The sequence below is a fragment of the Centroberyx affinis genome, unplaced genomic scaffold, assembly GCF_046629955.1.
Source record: "Centroberyx affinis isolate AG114_WGS23_722 - 3 ecotype Tasmania unplaced genomic scaffold, CSIRO-AGI_Caff_v1 ptg001214l_1, whole genome shotgun sequence".
Taxonomy (NCBI): Eukaryota; Metazoa; Chordata; class Actinopteri; order Beryciformes; family Berycidae; genus Centroberyx; species Centroberyx affinis.
In genome coordinates, this window is record NW_027279730.1 from 119,531 (window position 1) to 139,572 (window position 20,042).

At 40.9% G+C, this 20,042-nt stretch overlaps 1 protein-coding gene across 1 annotated transcript; it reads right to left on the reverse strand.

The window, feature by feature from the left end:
• Window positions 1-1,012: 1,012 nt before the first annotated feature.
• LOC139648490 (centromere protein P-like) lies at window positions 1,013-18,170 on the reverse strand. The gene is made up of 7 exons (XM_071524629.1): window positions 17,986-18,170; window positions 16,978-17,082; window positions 16,646-16,830; window positions 15,669-15,754; window positions 14,083-14,171; window positions 1,316-1,412; window positions 1,013-1,066 (listed from the first exon to the last, which is right to left on the reverse strand). Exons 1-7 carry the CDS (start codon window positions 18,165-18,167, stop codon window positions 1,013-1,015), a joined length of 798 nt encoding a protein of 265 aa, XP_071380730.1. The 5' UTR covers window positions 18,168-18,170.
• Between the last annotated feature and the right edge of the window lie 1,872 nt (window positions 18,171-20,042).

Sequence of the window (20,042 nt, forward strand, 5' to 3'; positions counted from 1 at the left end):
AAAACACCAACTGCATCACACCTTTCCCCATGTGCAACAGTTTTTGGAACAGCTGATAAAATGTTGACAGTCATCGTGTTGTTTTGTGAGACTGTAGAGTGTGTGTGTTTGTGTGTGCAGAGTCTTATATAACACTAATGTGGAGATGCTGGTAAATGTTGTTCTGTGGTTTGTAATTGGTAGTTAACCATCTTTTGGAGTCTGTTTTCAAACTTAGTTGACTGATTCTGGTTAATTTTGTGATCTACCAGCCACTGTGGACTGTCAACAAAAATGTTAATATTCCTGGCCTGTATTGTATGTGAACTCTTTGGTTTCTATTTTTTACTTGTATATTCTTTTAAGTATATGTTCATGTCTACGGACCATTAAAGCATGGAAATCAACATATAAGACACTGCCCACAACACAGCAAACTAGTTATAATGGGAATTACGTTTTTCCATAATAACATTCCAGAAACTGCAAGTCAAGCAAATATCTAAAGGTTTAGAGCACACAGGCCAATATGGAAAATGTGGGTTAATCTTATTCCTTTGGCCCGGCCAACTTGGCAGCAGTCAATATTACATTCTCCAAGTAAACAGGAGAATGGGTTCCATATTGCTTCTGCAGCTTGATTTACAATTTGACATTTTACTGCTGCCTCTTCAATAAAGTCACACCTTGATATTTACCCTGCCCCCGCTAATTCACACTCAGTGCATTACCCTTCTATGTTCTCATCAGACTGTAGCTCTATCTGTCTACTTACCTATTTACAGTTTAGACACAACAGCCTTAAAAAGCCTTAAAAAAAAAACAACCGTTGATTTGCCATTTTTACATATAGCATCTGTATTTGCATCAAATGTTGGGTCTCCTGAATGTTGGGACCCCATGTTGGGTCTCCTGAAATCAAAATGGGGTCCCATGAAGCTCGTCATGAAAGTAAATCCAGTGTAACGATCTTGCTGATATTTTGAAATGGACAACTTTCTGCATAGAAGCCACTGTGGAGTCGGCCTAATCCCTAACCTGAGGACCCCCTGATCTCTAAATTGGACAAGATGACCAGGCCCGTCAACTGATGGATGAGGTCAGAGCAAGATGAAACCCAGGAGGGGTCAAAGGTTAAATCCAACCTGAAGCTGCCCTTCCAGCTCCAGCAGGCCTGTCCGCCCCCACACTGACTGATGGATCAGTTTTCCCCAGATTAAGTTAAAAGAGGTAGTGACGGAAAACAAGCCACTCGCACTCCATAGGCAGCTAGTTAGCTGGTATGTGACGATAAGGTTGCCGGTTCGAATCCGGTTCCAGTGTGCAGGTCTCTTACCTGGAAGTGTTGGAACGCTCTGCGCCGGTCATTACATCTCTCTGAGAATCTCCTGAGAGTCCTGAAGAACAGCAGCAGGTCCCGGCTCTCCTCCACTCTGAAACAACAAAACATAATGCATTACAACAGAATGCAATATCATACAAAACAGTACATTACAATACTACACAACATGACGCATCATATCACACTGAAGAACAGCAGCAGGTCCCTCCTCCATCCAATTTACAGCTGAGAAGAGGTTGTCATTTAATATACTTGTATTGTTCAAGTCAGTCATTAGTAGTAAAACTCCTGTTTTCTTGTTGGAACAATTTGTTTCCAGTAATACTGATACTGCATGATCGTAACACTAGAGGGTCCAGCAATGGTCAGCTTGTACTGCCACATCCAAGAACTACTGTTTTACTGCAATCTTTTATTTACAGATCAATATCTCTCTGGAATAACCTGCCTCGATATTTCTGCTGCATTTGCAGTAAATCGGCTTTCAAAAAGAAACTCAAACTTTATCTAAGACTGTAATTTGTTTGGCTGGCTGTGTTGTTTGTATGTTTTGTTTGGTTATGTTTTGTTTTGTATGCCATCTCAGCTGTCCTATTTGTTATTTTTATTTGTAATTAGTGATTTCTCATCATATTTCTGATTATTGCATCATTTGTTGGTTGGTTTATTATCTATTGTGTGTTGAGTTCTGGTTTTTAGTTTTTGTATTGGCAATTGTATGATTTTATTTGTGATTGTTTTTGTATGTGTTTTATGTGGACCTCAGGAAGACTAGCTGGTTGCTATGGCACCAGCTAATGGGGATCCTTAATAAAATCAAATCAAAATATTTTCTCCACTCTGAAACAATACAACAAACCAGGGAATCTCCAAGTTTAAGACAAAAAAATTAAGATATTTAAGACTTTTCTACCTGGAACTTGAAGAAATTAAAAAGAAACAAAACAGTTTATTCAGAATAGGTTAACAGGAAAAAACAGACTATTTCGAATAAGCTAACACAACAAACAGCAGGGTTGAGATGCGTAGACCCCGAGAACACCAACCAAGATGTTTTTTAAAGAACAGTTGTGAAATGATTGTTAGTGTGGCTCTGTCTAATGCCCACTTAAGCTGTAGAGTCCAAGCATGTAGTTGACACGTGCTTCAATAAAACTCTGTAGTCCATGTTCTTCATTTTAACCGTTTACTGAACACTTTCTTCTTTAAGTACAAAATAAAAACTTACTACACAAGGATGATAAGTATGGTAAGCACGGCAAGAACAATAAGCACGCACACGGTAAACACGGTCAAAAACTAGCGCGCTCTCAGGGCTCCATAGTTTCAACTAAACTATCTAACAAGTTATACATTTTAACCAATCAGAAGCCAGGGCTGGCTGCGGTCATTATTGGTCCTAATTAAGCATACTGCAATGAGACTGTGGAACTGCTTATTATCCTTAGCAAATCAAATACAGCAAATCTAAATAATTTACAACAATGCTTCTATTGTATAAATGGCTCTAACAATGATTATTTCTGGTGAATTTTAGGGGGAAAATACTTAAGAAGAAAGAAGAAAACACAAGATTTGTAAACAGTTGATCAAACCAACATCACCAAACCCCCTTGTTCAGTTACTGAACAATGGGTTACCAGTACATTACATTTTATGTATGCTAACATTAATTACATTATATTATCGATATTGTCTCTGCCAGCTAAGATCTGCCACCTAGCTGGATCTATGTTTCAGACACATATACTCATGTGATACTGTTGTGTATAATACTGCCACACTGCCTATATCTCACTCTCTAGAGGGCGAGATATACTGTAGGCCAGTGGTCGGCAACTAGCGGCCCGCGGGCCAAAACTGGCCCGCCTGTAATAGTATCTGGCCCGCCAGATGACACTGAAAATCTCTGATCTTGCCATGCTTTGTGTCGTGGTGCCGTCGTATATTATATTCCTTGCAAACTGCAACAACTTCGTTGCAGATTAGACAGACTGGTTTGGCGTTAATAAAATCAGGTAAGATGAATGCATACTTTTCTTTCCATTCTTCTTTGTACGTCCTACCTTCGCTGTCAACTTTTCTTTTCATTGCTTTTGACAGTGACATTTTGTCTTGCTAGCTATCAATGTTTTGCTAATGTCTCTGTGCACACAATGTAACCTCCCGCACAATAACGCGGGTAACGATGTAACGCGAGAGTAACGTACGTCGGATATCCAATCCTGAGTCCATAAAATAATTATTACAATACGTTAGTTAGGCTCAAAGAAGTAGTCATTTTCAAAATGGAAATGATACACATTTATTATTAACTGTGTGGAGAGGGGAAATATGAGATTTACACACATTCATGTCTTAAAAGACAGTCTGTCGGTGATTAAAGACAGCAGTCACATTATCAGCAGGTTACTATTATAAGCTGTTTTATAACGCAGCCACAGAGTGGAGCAGGAGACAAAGCAGTAATAACACACTAATAACAGTCTGTAGCAAATTCAAGTTACTTTATTTTAAACAAATAACTTTCTTAAATTACTCTTTTGTACAATATATAATAGTATAGATTAGGAAAAAAAAGTTTTGTTGGGTAGAAAAAAAGGTTGTGTCCAAGATATTATGTTTTGGCCCACCATTCAGTTGCTTGGAAAAAATTTGGCCCGAGGCCAAACTTACTTGCCGACCCCTGCTGTAGGCCATATTCGATAATATTGAATATGGCGATATTTTGTGAATATCGCCATTGTTTCCTCCAATGCTTGAATAGTAAGATCAAATGTCTAGGAAATGAATGATAATAATAGCAATAATTATTATTATTAGGCTAGACATTTTATGTAATTTAGAAGCAATAATATTGCATGAGGCTGCACATTTTTAAATCAGAGGGAAGGTTTTTTTTGTGCTGTGGAGATCCCTGGACTACAAGTTATGTCTGAGAAAATCTATTTTTATTCAACCAGATCAAATCCTAAGCATGAACTCCCCAGCATAAAACAAGGACAGAGACATTATATTGAAAGAGGTGTTTCCAATACCAAATACCAAAAAAGATGCAATGTGCTTTGTTTTGGTGTGGTCTGGTCTGGTCCAGCCCCTCACTCAGGCTGGGTGAGCCTGGGACATTTTGTTAAAGGCTTTCCAGAGTTTTCCGTGGGGGCCCGGGGCTAGACGGCAGCCGGGTGAAGTTTCCAGACGGCTGTTATTCCACACAGAGCTGATGGAAACATGGCAGCACCCTCACAAATAATGGACCACTACCAACTCTACTCTGGGACGAGAGAGAGAGAGAGAGAGAGAGAGAGAGAGAGAGAGAGAGTCTGGTGGAGGAGTGGCTCTGTATACGATTAGACTGATATCTGGTCAGATATTGTCCTTTTATTAAAATGGGATCTGGTCCAGTGTGATCTAATGGATACGATGCAGTTTGACTGATTACATATTTAATGTAGAATTGATCACTACTACACTGGCTGTCTATAGGAAGACCTGAACCTGAACTGATTCTAATGAGACACTTTGAGTTTTGGGCTTTTCCGCCCTGAAAAGACGAAAACTCCTGGGAAACACTGAATACTTTGATTTTAGTTTTTTTTTTTTGTTGTTTTGGTTTTGCTTTGGTTTTTACATGAAAATGGTCACAATTAAAGGGGCATTAAGTAATCTATTACCTTTATCGACCTCTATTGGAAACCAGCAGGAACTGCAACAACTTTGATGGAAGTTCTCTCCTCCAACAAGTCAAAGTCTCTTCAAAACAGAGTCGGGGCCAGAAAGTGAGTTTTGAAAGCCAGAAATGGCAGCAGCTGGCCAAGTAATCACTGAGTCATTAATACTCATCAACAACGCTATCAACCCCCACAGAGATATTATGGTCTGTTTGGGATGTGGGGCAGAAAAAAAACGCACTTAATGCCCCTTTAGAGATCGTGAACATCAGCACAAAATATCGTCTTCTGGCAGAAGCGTCCCATAAGTATTGTATCGGTGTTGGCCTTCAGAAAGCCGTAATGTTCACACTCTGGTCTGAGGAGGAGCATTTTCTCTGGAGTCTGGACTGGATCCAAGGCCTGGAAACTCTGATTCTCTACGCCCCAGAACTGAATTCACATGTCACTGCTGTCATGGAATAATGCACAAATCTGCAGTTTGAGTGTTTTTAAATGGTCATTTATGTATTTGGTGAAATTCATGACTCTTGGGCTCATGATACATGTTGAAACCACGGACCGTAAAAACAGATGTACTGTAGCAGTGAGTGTGACGTCACCCACTGGCTAATGAAGGGCCGTTCTGAAGCCTGCAGATTGTGTTTATGGTCGCCGCCATGTTGACATTTTTTGGTGCCGGAGCAAACAAAGCGAGGCAGAGGGCGGAGCCAAGGTGGAGGGGGCGGAGTTTGGGTCATCCGCAGAGCCGCAGCTCCGCCTGCTATTGGCCCGTAATCGATGACCTGTCAGTCACTCGGAAAACATCCCCGCGTTTTATTTGTTATATCTGTTAATGACAGTTATTTTGAAAATCTCCATAAGGACACACATTAGAAGAAGTGAAATTAGCTGCTGAGACCAAAACCTCTGGTGGAGAAACTGTATTGACTTTATATTTTTATCATTAGTTGGGCGGTTTGGAGTCTTTCTGGAGCCGGACTCTCGCGGACGTTAGAGGAACTGCTGCTGCTTCAGAATCGAGATTCAAGATCTGAGGTTTTGGTCACTTGGTTGAAACCCCATTGTAGAGTTTTAAAAATACACGGTTGTCAATGTGAAAAGAAGCGTTCTTTCCTTCATTTCTGCACCATGCGCTGTTCGCAGTTAACATGGTTTTTGCCTGGCAGCACTGAGGTGTTTTCCTGTCATTTTGGACAGTTCAGCCTGGATGTCCTTACATCGGCATCTGATGAATCTCATCAAGACTCACTTGGAGAAAATCTTTTAAAGCGAGCCAATCCTAAGTACTGTCATATTGTATTTTTCACTCTTCTTGGACAAGTTGTAAAAGATTTGAGAGAAAAGGCTGTGCTGCATGTAACCCAAATTATATCACAATAGCAGAATCAGGCATTTACAGTGAAAAGCATTGGTACGGTCACAGTCAAAAACGCCCTCTAGAGGCCAACTGATGAAGCGCATCATCTCACTAAGCGTTGACTGACTGACTGACTGACTGACTGACTGACTCGTGATGCCCTCGGCTGCACCGTGGGGAAAAAATACTCATATTCATCTTAACATCTGAAATACAAGTATCCCTAATACACAGCAAAAACAACTAATTTTACGTCAGTGTCCCAATACTTTTCACTTTCAGGGTTCCTACAGTTCCAATTTTAAAATTCCATACTTTTTCCACACCTTATTTTCATGATTTGAAAATTTTGGTCTTCAATATAGTTTACATAGATAGTCGTCTTGTCCGTACTAACAGCCTTACCACTCCATGGATGATGAAGATCATTTTTCACAGTGACAAATACCAGAATATTTGAGATGACAAGGGTCTAAGCAGCAGCCAATGTGTAGTTGCATGTACATCGGAACATTATACCAATATTTTTCCATAATTTTCCAAACTTTTTTGTGCGATTTGCAAACTTCTCAAGACCTGGAAAATACCTGATTCTTTTTCCGTACATTTCCAGACCTGTGTAGGAGCCCTGCACTTTTCCCTGTACATGCTGCGGTGGTTTCAAGGTGAATTTCCCCTTTAACTTCCTTCCTCTTCTGCTGCTGCTGACCTGAACACAGCTTGGCTCTGGAGTATCAGCCTGGCTCGGACCAGGAAAGACAGACTGTGCTGACAGAAACCCTGACAGGCTGGATCAGGCTGCGAGTCAAACCGGGTCGGGGATCTGTTAGTGTTGGATCCTCACATGACAGGAGGACTAGAGTGTTGTAATCAGCCTGGCTGACAGAAGAGCAGCATTCTCTGTTCCAGTCCTGTTCAGTAAACCTGGTCCAGACTAACTGGACTAACTGGACCTCCTGTCATCCGGATCCATCCGGTTTGTCTCAACAACAATACCAAAACTATTAAAAAATGTTTTGGCATTTTATTTCTTATAAATTACATGTTTTATGTACATCAATTAGAGCTGCCGCGGTATTGATTAAGTTAGCGAAGCCATTCAAACCGTCGCAGTAACCGCCATTAAAAAAAATTATTGAAACCTCAGAACAGTGTTACAGTTGTTCTAAGTTCTCGCCACTTGCTGCTGTCCCGGTTGTATTTAGTCACTCTGGCAAACGCCTCGCAGTCCCGGCTCGGCACCTTTCACTGCATCGTATAACGGGCGATGAGCGGTCCTAAGATGCGATGCGATGATTTGTCGTGTTTCCTCGCATGACGTTGATGTTCTTGCTGCAGATGCGGCACACTGCCTCGTCCAAATTCTTTGGCTTTCCCTCTTCATCGGGCTCAAAGCCAAAATGTTCCCAAACAGGAGAAGTCAGGTTGGGTTTCGCTACAAGATCCATGTTTTCAGCCTGATTTGAAGCGAAAACTTTCCGTAGCCAAGGTAGCGTAAAGCACGTTCCGGGTGGCACGATGTTCTCCGATCAGAACGTTAACTGCACAACTGTGAGTGGAAACTTTTGAACACATGGCATGAAGAAAATAGGCTACACAATTATAATAATTATTATTATTATTTAAAAAATAGTATTGCATTTATTTCAGATTACATAACTTACAAGCAAAAATTGTAACAAAAACAATAGCCCTAAAATAAATGAAAAAAGAAAAAAAAGCGGTGAAGCGGTGATCAGCTTGACTCTGCGGTGGACGTGATGTGATTGCGTTACCACGGTAATGCGGTAACCGTGGCAGCTCTAACATCAATACACATTACATACTGTATACACATTTCAAAATTGTCAGGTACTTTTTAATTACCTTATCAAAGTCACCTAATCCTGCTGTTGCTTTTATTCTGTGCACCTATTCAGCTGTTATGATTATCAACCCGATGGGGATTTAAGGAATATCGCAATATCTGATATTTGATTCGATAATATCAAATATATGATATCAAATATATAGCGATATTTCATGAATACTGCAATATTTGATATTATGGAATATCGCCCAGTTTATATCAGCAGTTTAGACCAGATTCTCATGAGCCACAAAACAGATCAGCAGCATCCAGCAGTTAAAGGCCAAGTTCACTAATTCCACCTTAATATCAAAGTGAGAGGGAGCAGGACAGTTTGTCAACCTCTGGTCAAGGGACTGCAGTAGGTCTCTAGCCTGTCTATCTGCTAGAGCAGTGGTTCTCAACCTGGGGGTCGCAACATCATTTTGTGGGGTCGCAAGATTATTTATGGGATAGGAAAAAACATATTTCTACAATCCAAATGTATTATTTGTCTATTTTTTTTTTGTGCTAATTTTTTGCTTTTTTCTTGTGAAATGAATAGTTTTGAGCCTCTCGGCTTCATCTGACACTAAATCAGATGAAACAGCCTGAAAAAGGGAAAATCATTTTTTCAGTATCTACCAGTCCTGAAAAAAAAACCTGAAATAGGATCTCACAGTCTGAATCGTAGTCGGTGAGTTGTCTTTAACACTTATAATATAATACATACTGATCCTCCTTAGGCAAACAACTACAGACACAAACAGTTATACGGTAACACTTTACAATAAGAGTACACTAAGTTAAGGGGTAGTTAATGCTTAATAAGGGTTAATTAATGCTCAGTGATGTAAATAGCTGCGCGTCCTGCGTCTCTGACGCCTTAAAATCTGAAAGGACGCAGTAAACTCACTATCGACGAGTCCAGGGGACGCACCCCAGTTTTTCCTAGAAAATAGTCTCAATCATCGCGGGAGAGACTTCATGCCCTCGCTGGGCCTGCATCCAATGCTACAAACTTGGTAATTGGTAAATAAACTCAGGTGGAGGCTGTATTCACTCATGTCGATGACGACCCGATGATGCTTTACCGTCCAGGAGACGCACCGTGTTGAAAAAAAAAAAATCCACCAGCCGCGATTTTCTCACCGTCTGCGCATATATCTCATGCATATCTCCCGTTTTGTTCAGTCTCAGTGAGTGAAAGGAAAACGTTTTAAAATGCCACCAAAGAAAAAGATCAAACATGTTGCTGGCCAACAAACTATTGCAGGTAGGGATTTACCCGAATCCGAATCCGTTACTCGGGAAAGCACAGATAGGCTAATGCGATGGAAACAGATATTTCTTCTACCTGAAGTTGCTCGTTATTATTCGGGGAAAAAAAGCCATGATTGACATGTCTGTGCGTCAGCCACTATGTTTCTTCAAATAGATTCATGTCATTGTGGATGGCCACAAGATAAAAATGCCCAATTCTGTTTGCAACATAGGACTTTGATTTCACTAACTAGTCGTTTCATTTCCTCCACATTAGAGGTCTGCGACCCGACCCGAACCCGACGGGACCCCAGACCGTAACGCTCGGTCCTGTCTTAGCTTACATTAGCTTTGTGCTTGTTAGCTTTAGGGAAGTAGGCTAACGTTACTCCTGGAGCATGACAGAGCGAGACCACGTCAGTATTGGGTAGACTGGGAGTAGTTGGTAGGAGCTACTCAACCTGTCGCTGTAACTCAGTCTCAGTAAAAAACAAGGAGCGCCACCCAGTGACTTAATCTGTTACTGCAACCAAACAATGTTCCAAAAGCATAGTAGGCATATTTGCGACTGTTACACCTGTATGTCGGGCTCGGCTCGGGTCGGGCTCGGTTGTTTTTTTTCATGCGTGGAGAAAATCACAATGTTTTATGTTCCTCGCTCTCTCTCTCTCTCTCTCTCTCCAATTCAAAGGGGCTTTATTGGCATGGGAAACATACGTTTACATTGCCAAAGCAAGTGTACGTACAATTAAAGATATACTAGAATAAAGAAATGTGTAAACAGAGCTGTGTAACATTGAAACATTGCAATCAAATATATAAAGTAGGTAAAATTAAGTTAAAAATACAAACAGAAAAACTGTGCTTTTGCTGTTAAAAATATACAGTATATATACAGATAAGTAACACTACAATTTGTCAAAAAACACAAATTTTATTGGGGACCCACTCAAATTACCACCTGTGGGTCCCGGTGACTCACTACATTGAAAACCTATTTACATCACTGAATGCTTAATGAGGGTTAGTTAATGCTTATTAAGCATTAACTTAGTTAGTTAGTTAATGCTTAATAAGCATTAACTAACCCTTAATTAACAATTAACTGAGTAATTTACTAATGGTTTTCATGTTAACTAAGGTATTAATTTATACATTATTTAATAGTTTATAAAGATGACTATTAAATAATGTATACATTAATATAGTTAACATGAACACCATTAGTAAATGATTACCAGACACATTAGTTAACTGTTAATTAAGGGTTAGTTAATGCTTATTAGGCATTAACTAACCCTTAATTAATGTACCCTTATTGTAAAGTGTTACCAGTTATACTTTCAGAAAATAATCAATAAAAAGCAAAGAAAACGTTTTTAAAAACAACTATGTTGACATGGCAATAAAATGACTGAATGTTGAATCTTGGGTTTACGCTCTACTGTATCCCTGCTCATCAGCTTATGGAGAAACAGTCTCACTAGCAACTGTTAGTGATTTTCCCGTCTTTACTGAAGCGACCTGCGCCTCCTGGCTTCAGTGCAGAGACACTAACATCAGATGTGGAAATGACAAGTGTGACCAGCTAAACCCACAGCGTCAGTGTTTGGGCTTCAACAGTTCAGACTAGTTTGTTTTAACAAAGATATCTGTCTGATTTGGAGAGTAAACCTCTCTCTCTCTCTCTCTCTCTCTCTCTCACACTCACACACACACACACACACACACACACACACACACACTGGGCGCAGGCTGCGGCTGTGTCAGAATCATTATCTCCAGTATTTTTCCATCTGCTGTGTGCCAGTAGATTCTCCAGACCGGACCACACAATCCAGATGTGGATCGGCCATAGATATAGAGCAGATAGAACGGCTCCTCCTGAGCTGCAGGTCTGATCAGCCGGGACGGAGGGAGGGAGAGGACACAGAGATCCACCGGCAACTTCTGACCAGTTTAGCAGCCAAGAATCTGCTTTATGTGCTAGAAGTGATTTTCAGACTGTTCCTCCAGACAATGGCAGTGAATGGAGAGAGAAAAAAAACACAATTCTCCAGTCTGCTCTACCGGAGCAACAGATCACAGAATCACTGATTTTGGGTTTTATCACGGAGGAAGAGACACGAGCCAAGACTCTACCAGAGTCACTCAGAGCTTTAAGACCTCTTTTTATTAATAAGATACTGCTCATAATTTGTGTAAAATGTTCTCAATGGTTGTAAGCAGTGATTTGTTTTGGTCGTCTACAGCTCCATGATGCTGTGGGAAAAACAATATTAAAAGTCCCATGGCAGCCATCTTAAATGTAGCAGCCACATGGCTATTTAAAAGTGTTGATTTGAATGGCAATGCCTGTTCTATCCATTCTAGCTCTGTGAGTGGGGGGGGGGGGTCGGTCTGCTGGGGGAGTCAGGCCTGAATAATCAATCTGAGAGTTCACTCTGTCTGATATAATGAATAATCTTTGACTCTTACAGGTCAACGATGGCCTCACTTCAATAACAACAATCCCAGAGCGGCTGAGTCATGAGGGAGAGAGAGACAGGCAGAGAGACAGGCAGAGAGACAAGCAGAGAGACAGGCGGAGAGACAGGCAGAGAGACAGGCGGAGAGACAGGCGGAGAGACAGGCGGAGAGAATACTTTGCCCTGGACAGATGAACAGGAATCAACATGAACATCTCTGTCCCAGAAACCAGAAACCTGATCTGAGCCGGAGCTGAACTCTGCAGAAACTCTCCAAACTCTCATTAGGTTCTTACTGTTGCAAGAAGTAATATTTTACTGCTCCATATCACAAACAGATGATAATATGTGTGCAGTTGATAGGGTTGATGATCAATACCAGTGACTCAGTGATACTTGGCCAGCTGCTGAGATTTCTGGCTTTCAAAACTCTCTTTCTGGTCCAGGCTCTGTTATGGAACGGGAGGGGGGGTTTGTTGTTTTATTTCTTGTAAATTACATCAAATTCATAAGTTCTAACTTAAATTTCAAATTTGATCTTACTATTCAAAAGAACTTGCCATTGCCATGCCACTAACTGATTATTTTGTTTTTTTTACTATCCTACCACTAGTAAATGATAGGTTTATAAGTTTGCACAATTGAGATCTAAACAATATTGAATATTGCAAAATATCGCATTATTTGATATTATCGAATATCAGCCTATTTTTTAGATGCGCTTTTACTTCATTGCTGTGTATGTCGAATAATCAATTCTATTGTTTTATTATTTTAATATCTTCTTGTATACTTTATTTTAGTTTGTTCTTACTTTTATGTTCTTTTTATAATGCTTTTATTTTATTGTCATTTTGTTGGATTCTGTTTGTATTTTTGCTGTTGTGAAGCACTTTGTAATTATGTTTTGAAAGGTGCTATACAAATACAATTTATTATCATTATTATTATTTATAAAGTCATACATGACTTACTGCCTCTTTAAAGGTCAGACATTATGAAGCGACACAGATCCTCAGTGTCAGTGGAGCAGCTCCAGATTGAGATTTTGTCTCAAACGCCAACAACACTGTCTCTCCACCAGCTGTGCTGCTCTCCCACACAGAGAGAGAAAAAAATATAATGGACTGCAACTCTAAATATCAGTGTAACTAAACCTCAGACAACTATTAGTGTTATTTCTGTGTAAAGACAACAAAGAGTGAAATGGGAACATGTGGCTGTGTGAGTGACGAGGTTCAGCTGCAGGACTGAAGCTGGTCTCTCCTGTTCAGCTGAACTCAAACAGCGAGCTTCAGACAGCACCATTATGGAATATTAAATACAGTCAGACCTCCTGAACCACCGACACACTGCAGCAGATTAACAACTGACAACATCAGTCGGGACGCGCCGCTCAGGTTTTCTGTGCATCACGAAGTAGTTTCTCCAGACTGTTTAACAGATTGTTGTTCTGGCTGCTGATCCAGGCAGAAATAAATCCTGGGTTTTATCCAACATACTATCTCCATGTGAGTGAGTGTTAATGTGCTGCTGACACTCTGCCAACTGACACTCTGCTGACTGACGCTCTGCTGACTGACTGACGCTCTGTTGACTGACGCTCTGCCGACTGACTGACGCTCTGCTGACTGACTGACGCTCTGCTGACTGACTGACGCTCTGTTGACTGACTGACGCTCTGCTGACTGACTGACGCTCTGCTGACTGACTGACGCTCTGCCGACTGACTGACGCTCTGCCGACTGACTGACGCTCTGCCGACTGACTGACGCTCTGCCGACTGACTGACGCTCTGTTGACTGACGCTCTGCCGACTGACTGACGCTCTGCCGACTGACTGACGCTCTGTTGACTGACGCTCTGCCGACTGACTGACGCTCTGCCGACTGACTGACGCTCTGCTGACTGACGCTCTGCTGACTGACTGACGCTCTGCTGACTGACTGACGCTCTGCTGACTGACGCTCTGCTGACTGACTGACGCTCTGCTGACTGACTGACGCTCTGCTGACTGACGGAGCTGATATCACCATTCATGTTCCTGACACAACATACAGACTTACACATTTTGTATTGAGATATATTGAATTTTGATATATGGTCTCATCACTAGTAGTTGAGGGGTGATTTTGGGTTTAGGGCCTGCAGAACAGATCGGTGTGAGTTCTCACCCAGACAGGAAGCCGCTGAGGTCGTGCAGGTCGCCGCCGTCCATCACCACGTTCAGGTCGGAGATCGTCCTCTCGGACCGCTGAGCCTCCTGCAGAACAACACAGCGTCTGATTCCTCTGGACACACTGAGCCGATAACACCGACTGACAAACTACAGGGAAAATTTCAGTTATTCAGTTCAGTGATTTCTGTTTAAACGTCCGGCTGCGATTCAAACCTGAGCGGCCGGGACTCGCTCAGTGAGAGTTGAGCTGAATATCTCAGGTTTGAGTTGGACTTGATATTAAACTATTCCTGGTTTTGTTGGGGATCCTCTGCAGCCCCCTCCAGGACCCCCGGTGGCCTCCGGACCCTAGTTTACCACTGTGTCACAGGTCTGTCGTCCTGTACCATGTGTGTCAGTATTAGGGCTGGGCGATAATTCAATATTATCGTTTATCATCTTTCAGTGGAATCATATTGTGGTGATATGAAGATATTTTAATATCGTGACACATTTCTGCTGTCTATATTGATGATGACAAGCAAATTTTACTTAAAAACTCTGATAAAATGAGGTATGGTAGGAATATTATTTATCACACCTAACATTACCATTCGGTTCAATGAGATGAACATTAATTTGATTATTTAACATGATTTTGCATACATGAACCATATCGTGATATATATTGATAGAGAAAAATCCTTATGATTATCGTGATATTGATTTCAACCATATCGCCCAGCCCTAGTCAGTATGTACTGGACAACTCACCCAGACTCCAATCCAATTCCTGGATCTTCACTGGACTTGCAGAATAAAGTGATTCATTGTGGTGTTTGTGAGTCCACGCCTCTGTTATGCGTTAGTGCTGCACAATTAACCAAATAAACCAAAATCACAATATGAATGACTTCAATTTACAAATTACAAGAGCCCAAAGTGATTCTTAAAATTTTGTCGTCCTTCCTTAAATTTTCTGTCAATCGAGTAATCGATCAATCGACTGATCAGTTCAGCTCCACTGGTCAGTGAACGGTGCTGCTGGACAGTTTGGTTGGACTGAAGAACATTATTATTATATTATTAAATGAGCGGCACATATTCCAACTGAAACTAATGAGATGTCATACATTTATAGAAAGAAAAGTCCTGGACGCTCCTGCGCCCCGTCACACGCCGTGAACAGTTCAACCAGAGGATGACTTTCCCTTTTCATCGTTTCATTTAAGAGAAGATTTAACTTTATTGGTCCCGTAGGGGAAATTCATTTGATTAAATGTAAGTGGAGGCAGAGAGGCTGAAAACTATTCAGTGCTTCACAAACAAAACCAAACATTAGAAAAATTTGAAAAAAAACAGACACAATGATAAAATTTTAGAGATAAATTTGTATAGTAGAAAGTTTTTTTCTTATCACATAAATCATTCTCTCTCTCTCTCTCTCTCTCTGGGTTTTGGGTGAGAGGTATGAGGGTCGTGTTGTTGACTGTTCTATGTATGTAGTGTGTTGATGTTGTGGTACCCCGGTAGCAACTAATGGGGGATCCCAATAAACAATAAACAATAAACGGCTGGTCTGGGTTCAGTGTGTCGACTCACCTGGAGCTCAGACAGCGTGAACTCCACCTGGAAGCTGATCTCAGAGCAGCAGCCGGTGAGACAGATCTGCTGCAGCCTGCTGCCACCTGCTGGACAAACACAACACTGTCTGACATTACTGTTACCCCAGACTGCAGTGTGAACCTACAGAAGCCTAGTCAGGACATACTGTGTATTCATACATTTCATTTATGCTGTTTTCCCATGATAATGACTTAATTTTCTCTGTTTTCGAGATATGGAATTATTCATGTCATTATCTCGAGATAAAAAACAAAAAATTGTAGCCGCACTCCCACAGCTCCGATGCAGAATTCTTTATTGCCTTTTTTTTATCGTTTATTGTATCTTTTAATTTTATTTTATTTTTTGTATCTCACCTACGATTCTTGTCACACTGACTTTATTTATATGTACATGTAATTGTTTGTGAAATCTATTCCGTTTGATTACTAAATGGTACAATAGTGATGGGGCTCTGTTGGAGCAGAAACATACAGTTTATCCAACTGTATCTGTGATTTATTGCACTTTGTATGATTTTAAATACCAATAAAAAGAAGACATTGAGCAAAAAAACAAAAAAACAAAACGTTTCCACGGCAACACTGCCTTGGTCAGAGGAAAACCCCCCAGACTGCTGCAGCTGCAACTTCTTACTTTGAATCTTTGTCCTGTGGACCAGCAGCACCCCGTTAATATTGTTTCAACTCACCTCCAAACATTTCTATCAAGATGTCGGGAAACTGTGGAAAACTTTTGGCTAAGTTTCCTACCAGAGATCCAGAGAAAATGATCTCCCTCTCTCCAGAAACACATGATCAATCTGTGCAGCGATATCAGAGGAGCAGGACTATATTGTGTATCATGTCAGGAGCGATGCAGCGGAGTTAGAAATCTCCAGGAACAATATGAATGAATTCATTATCCTGGGAAAACAGTCATGTGACAGTATGTGTGGCGGTCCGGTCTCTTACTGCAGCGCAGCGTCTCGGAGGAGCAGCCGCTCAGCCGGACGCCGTTCATCTCGGTCTGAGCGTTCAGGTCCCGCTCCATCTCCTGCAGCTCCTCCCTCAGCCGGGACAGCACCCCCGCCCCTCCGGCCCCTCCGGCCCCTCCGGCCCCTCCGGCCCCTCCTCCCCTCGGACCGCACACATACCTCCTGCAGGACGGAGGAACGCACCAGGTGAAAGGAAGAGTTAGTACTAGGTGGTTGCTAAGGGTGTTGCTTACAGACAGTGAGGCAGAAATACTTAGAACTGAAGTAGGGCAACGCCTGGGCCTCGTTCAGTCTGAATACGGTGCGCACCGTTCTGCTTCGGTTTCCGGGTTGAACGTCATGTTTCCTCTAAACGCTGTGAAACGCTTTGAGGCTTTGAGGTCCGTTGTCTCTCGTCTGGTGGGCGTGTCAGAGCTGTCAGCCAATCAGCAGCGACGTGTATATAAACCCCGCCGTATTAAAAAGGCAGTGCGCATAATGGATCAACAAAAGTCCTTTACTAATGCGTCCTGCAGCTTGGTGTCTGCAACAACTGAACTGATTAGAAGACATGTTTCTATCTTTTGCTGTATGAACCATGTGGAGAGACACTTTCATAAACTTTTCTACTCCACTCTACTCCTCTAAATATATAATGGTAAATATTACAATATCATATCACAACAACAGTGATCAGCAATAATGATAGGCCTAATACTCATAATACAATAATTAGCTCATATAGATGGTAACGCAGTCTGAAGGTAAGAAGTGGATTATCCTTCACCTGAAATGTTTGCCTTGTCATCCTGAAATGCAAATGAGGCAAATGTTGGATCACTATAATGAGGAAGCAGTTTCCACAAACCCTTCAGTCCACTGGGATGTTTCTGCTGTTCTGGACGGAGAGAGCAGTGACTGTGACATCGAGTGTGTTTTGTAGAATTAAACACGGATTTAAACCGATTTCATCAGGCTCTGAAAATTCTTCGGAAAAAACGCAAAGAATGTCCTTCTCAGCTGCCGTAGTTGCAACACTTGCGTAACACAACAGGATGTTTCCCTTTAAATAAACTCTTTGCTACGTTTTGCTGGGGCTGAACGCAGAGCTGAAGTAAGATGGCCGTATAAAGGGAAGGCGGTTTACCATATATGGTCGGTTTGGGGGCGTGTCTTTATGTAAATGAATGTGGCCGCGCACAAACACAGCTATCGAGAACATATGGGGTTCATCATTGTTGATTGATAAATGCCTACACATTTGATAAATACCTATTTTCTGTGCAGACTGGCACATTAAAGATGGTTCTGGTTAATGTAACAGAAGGCAGAACTCACAGAGCGTCCTGCATGCCTCCTCTGCTCGGTTCCCTCATGTTCTCCTCGTTCTGCTGCTGCAGCGCTGCGACTTCAGCCTGCAGACACTTGATCTGAGCCTCCATCACCACCACCTCCTCCATGTTCTCCTCCATGTTCTCCTCCATGTTCTCCTCCATGTTCTCCTCCATGTTCTCCTCCATGTTCTCCATCCTGCAGAACAGCAGCAGGTGTGTAGAATGTGTGTTAACAAACCGATTTCATAACCGAGTCAGACTCAAGTTACAGTTTTAACTGCTTGAGACTTGACTTGCTGCATGAAGAGAAGACTTGGGACTTGACTTGACTTGGGTTCTGGTGACTTGGGACTTGACTCTGACTTGGGTTCTGGTGACTTGGGACTTGACTCTGACTTGTACTCTGATGACTTGAAAAGGTTTCTAAAGTCTTGACTTGAGATCTTGTGTTTGTGTAAATGACTTAGATTGAAAGTGATGAGATTTGTTCCAGCAGACGACTGAATTTAAATTCTGTTTTCTGAATTTGTATGGAATGATTGAATTTATTGAAGTTGAAACTGATTATAGAAATCAAACTCATGATGCTCTTACCGAGTTTTTATCCTATTAAAACCATATTGCATTGAAAAGTCCTAGATATTTAGTTTTCTTTAAGATATTAAATTGATACTGGACTCTTGATTTGTTCTGACTTGACTTGCTGTTCTACATTTAGACTTGAGACTTGACATTAATGACATGGACTTGACTTGGTAATCTACATTTAGAGCTGACTGACTTAATGACCAGAGTTATAATATAATGTAATATAATGTAATGTAACACTACAGCTACATCTCGCCAAAGGACTGCAGCTGAAAATTAGCCAGCTGGCTAACACTGGCACATTTACAGAAATGTTGATTCATGTGTGTTGTCCTTATAAATAAACAAACAAACAAACAAACAAAACAAACAGTTTATCAAACCAGTTCCCATGAAGCTACTTAGCTAATTCACCTTAATATCCCTTTCTTTAAAAAACTACTGTTGCTGGAAGTGAACTTTCACTAAACAGTAGTTACAGCTAACCGCTGGATTAACCTTAGCTAAATAACATTTAAATTATAAAACATTAGGTTAACTTTAGCTGAACACTAACGGTGTTAAATGATCCAGCCGGACCTTCAGCAAAGTAACAGTCAGGTAAACTTTAGCTCGATGCATTAACTAAACTTACTGTTTCTAAAAAGGAATATTACTGTTATAATCTCAGGTTAGTTTAATTAAACGGTGACATTTTAAAGTATGAAGTTTAATGTTCTGCTTTTCCTCACCTGCTGCTTCCGTCTGAAAAACCAAAACACAGTTCGGAGCAGCGCGCGCTGGTCTGAACCATTTCCACAGGCCGGGGGGGGGGGGGGCTGTTCCTCTGAAGGACAGTCAGGCTGTGTGTGTCACTATCATTTCTATATATGTTTTTAAACGCATTATATGAAATGTATATTAGCGTTGAAAAATAAAATTTAAAGCATCAAAGAAAAAATCAGGCGGACTTCAGACTTCACTCTGTCTCCTCCACACAGAAATGAGCTCGGCTGCTGCTGCGTCATCTCCGCCCGGAACGTCACGGATTTGTTTTTTGGGGTTTTTGGGGGTTTTTTATCACTTGAAATAAAAATAAAGTATTGAATTGAACTGTAAAGAATTAAGACATAACTTATTGAATAAATTAAAATAAATAAATAAAAAAATTATATATATATATATATATATTATTTATTTTTTTTATTATTATTATTATTATTATTTTATGATGTATTATTATAGATTAAGATAACACTTTATTGATTCCCAGGGGGAAATTTACAAACTACCCAGCAGTAAATAAAGTCATTAAAATCAGCTTCACCTTTACTAGCTGCAACATTAAAGTGATTAATGCATCAGTAATTATAATCCAATAATATAATATACATTATTCTGAAATGGGCCATTCTGCATAATGAGTACTTTTACTTTTGGTACTTTAAGTACATTTTGATGCTAATACTTTTGTACTTTTACTTATTAGTATTT

Excerpts from the sequence above, each read along its gene's own strand:
- LOC139648490 (XM_071524629.1), bottom strand. The coding sequence starts at position 18,167 with ATGGAGGAGAACATGGAGGAGAACATGGAGGAGAACATGGAGGAGAAC. Across the intron at positions 16,831-16,977 it reads CCGGAAACCGAAGCAGAACG|GAGGTATGTGTGCGGTCCGA; the intron begins GTGCGCACCGTA and ends TCCGTCCTGCAG. Across the intron at positions 15,755-16,645 it reads CTCCGAGACGCTGCGCTGCA|GTGGCAGCAGGCTGCAGCAG; the intron begins GTAAGAGACCGG and ends TTTGTCCAGCAG.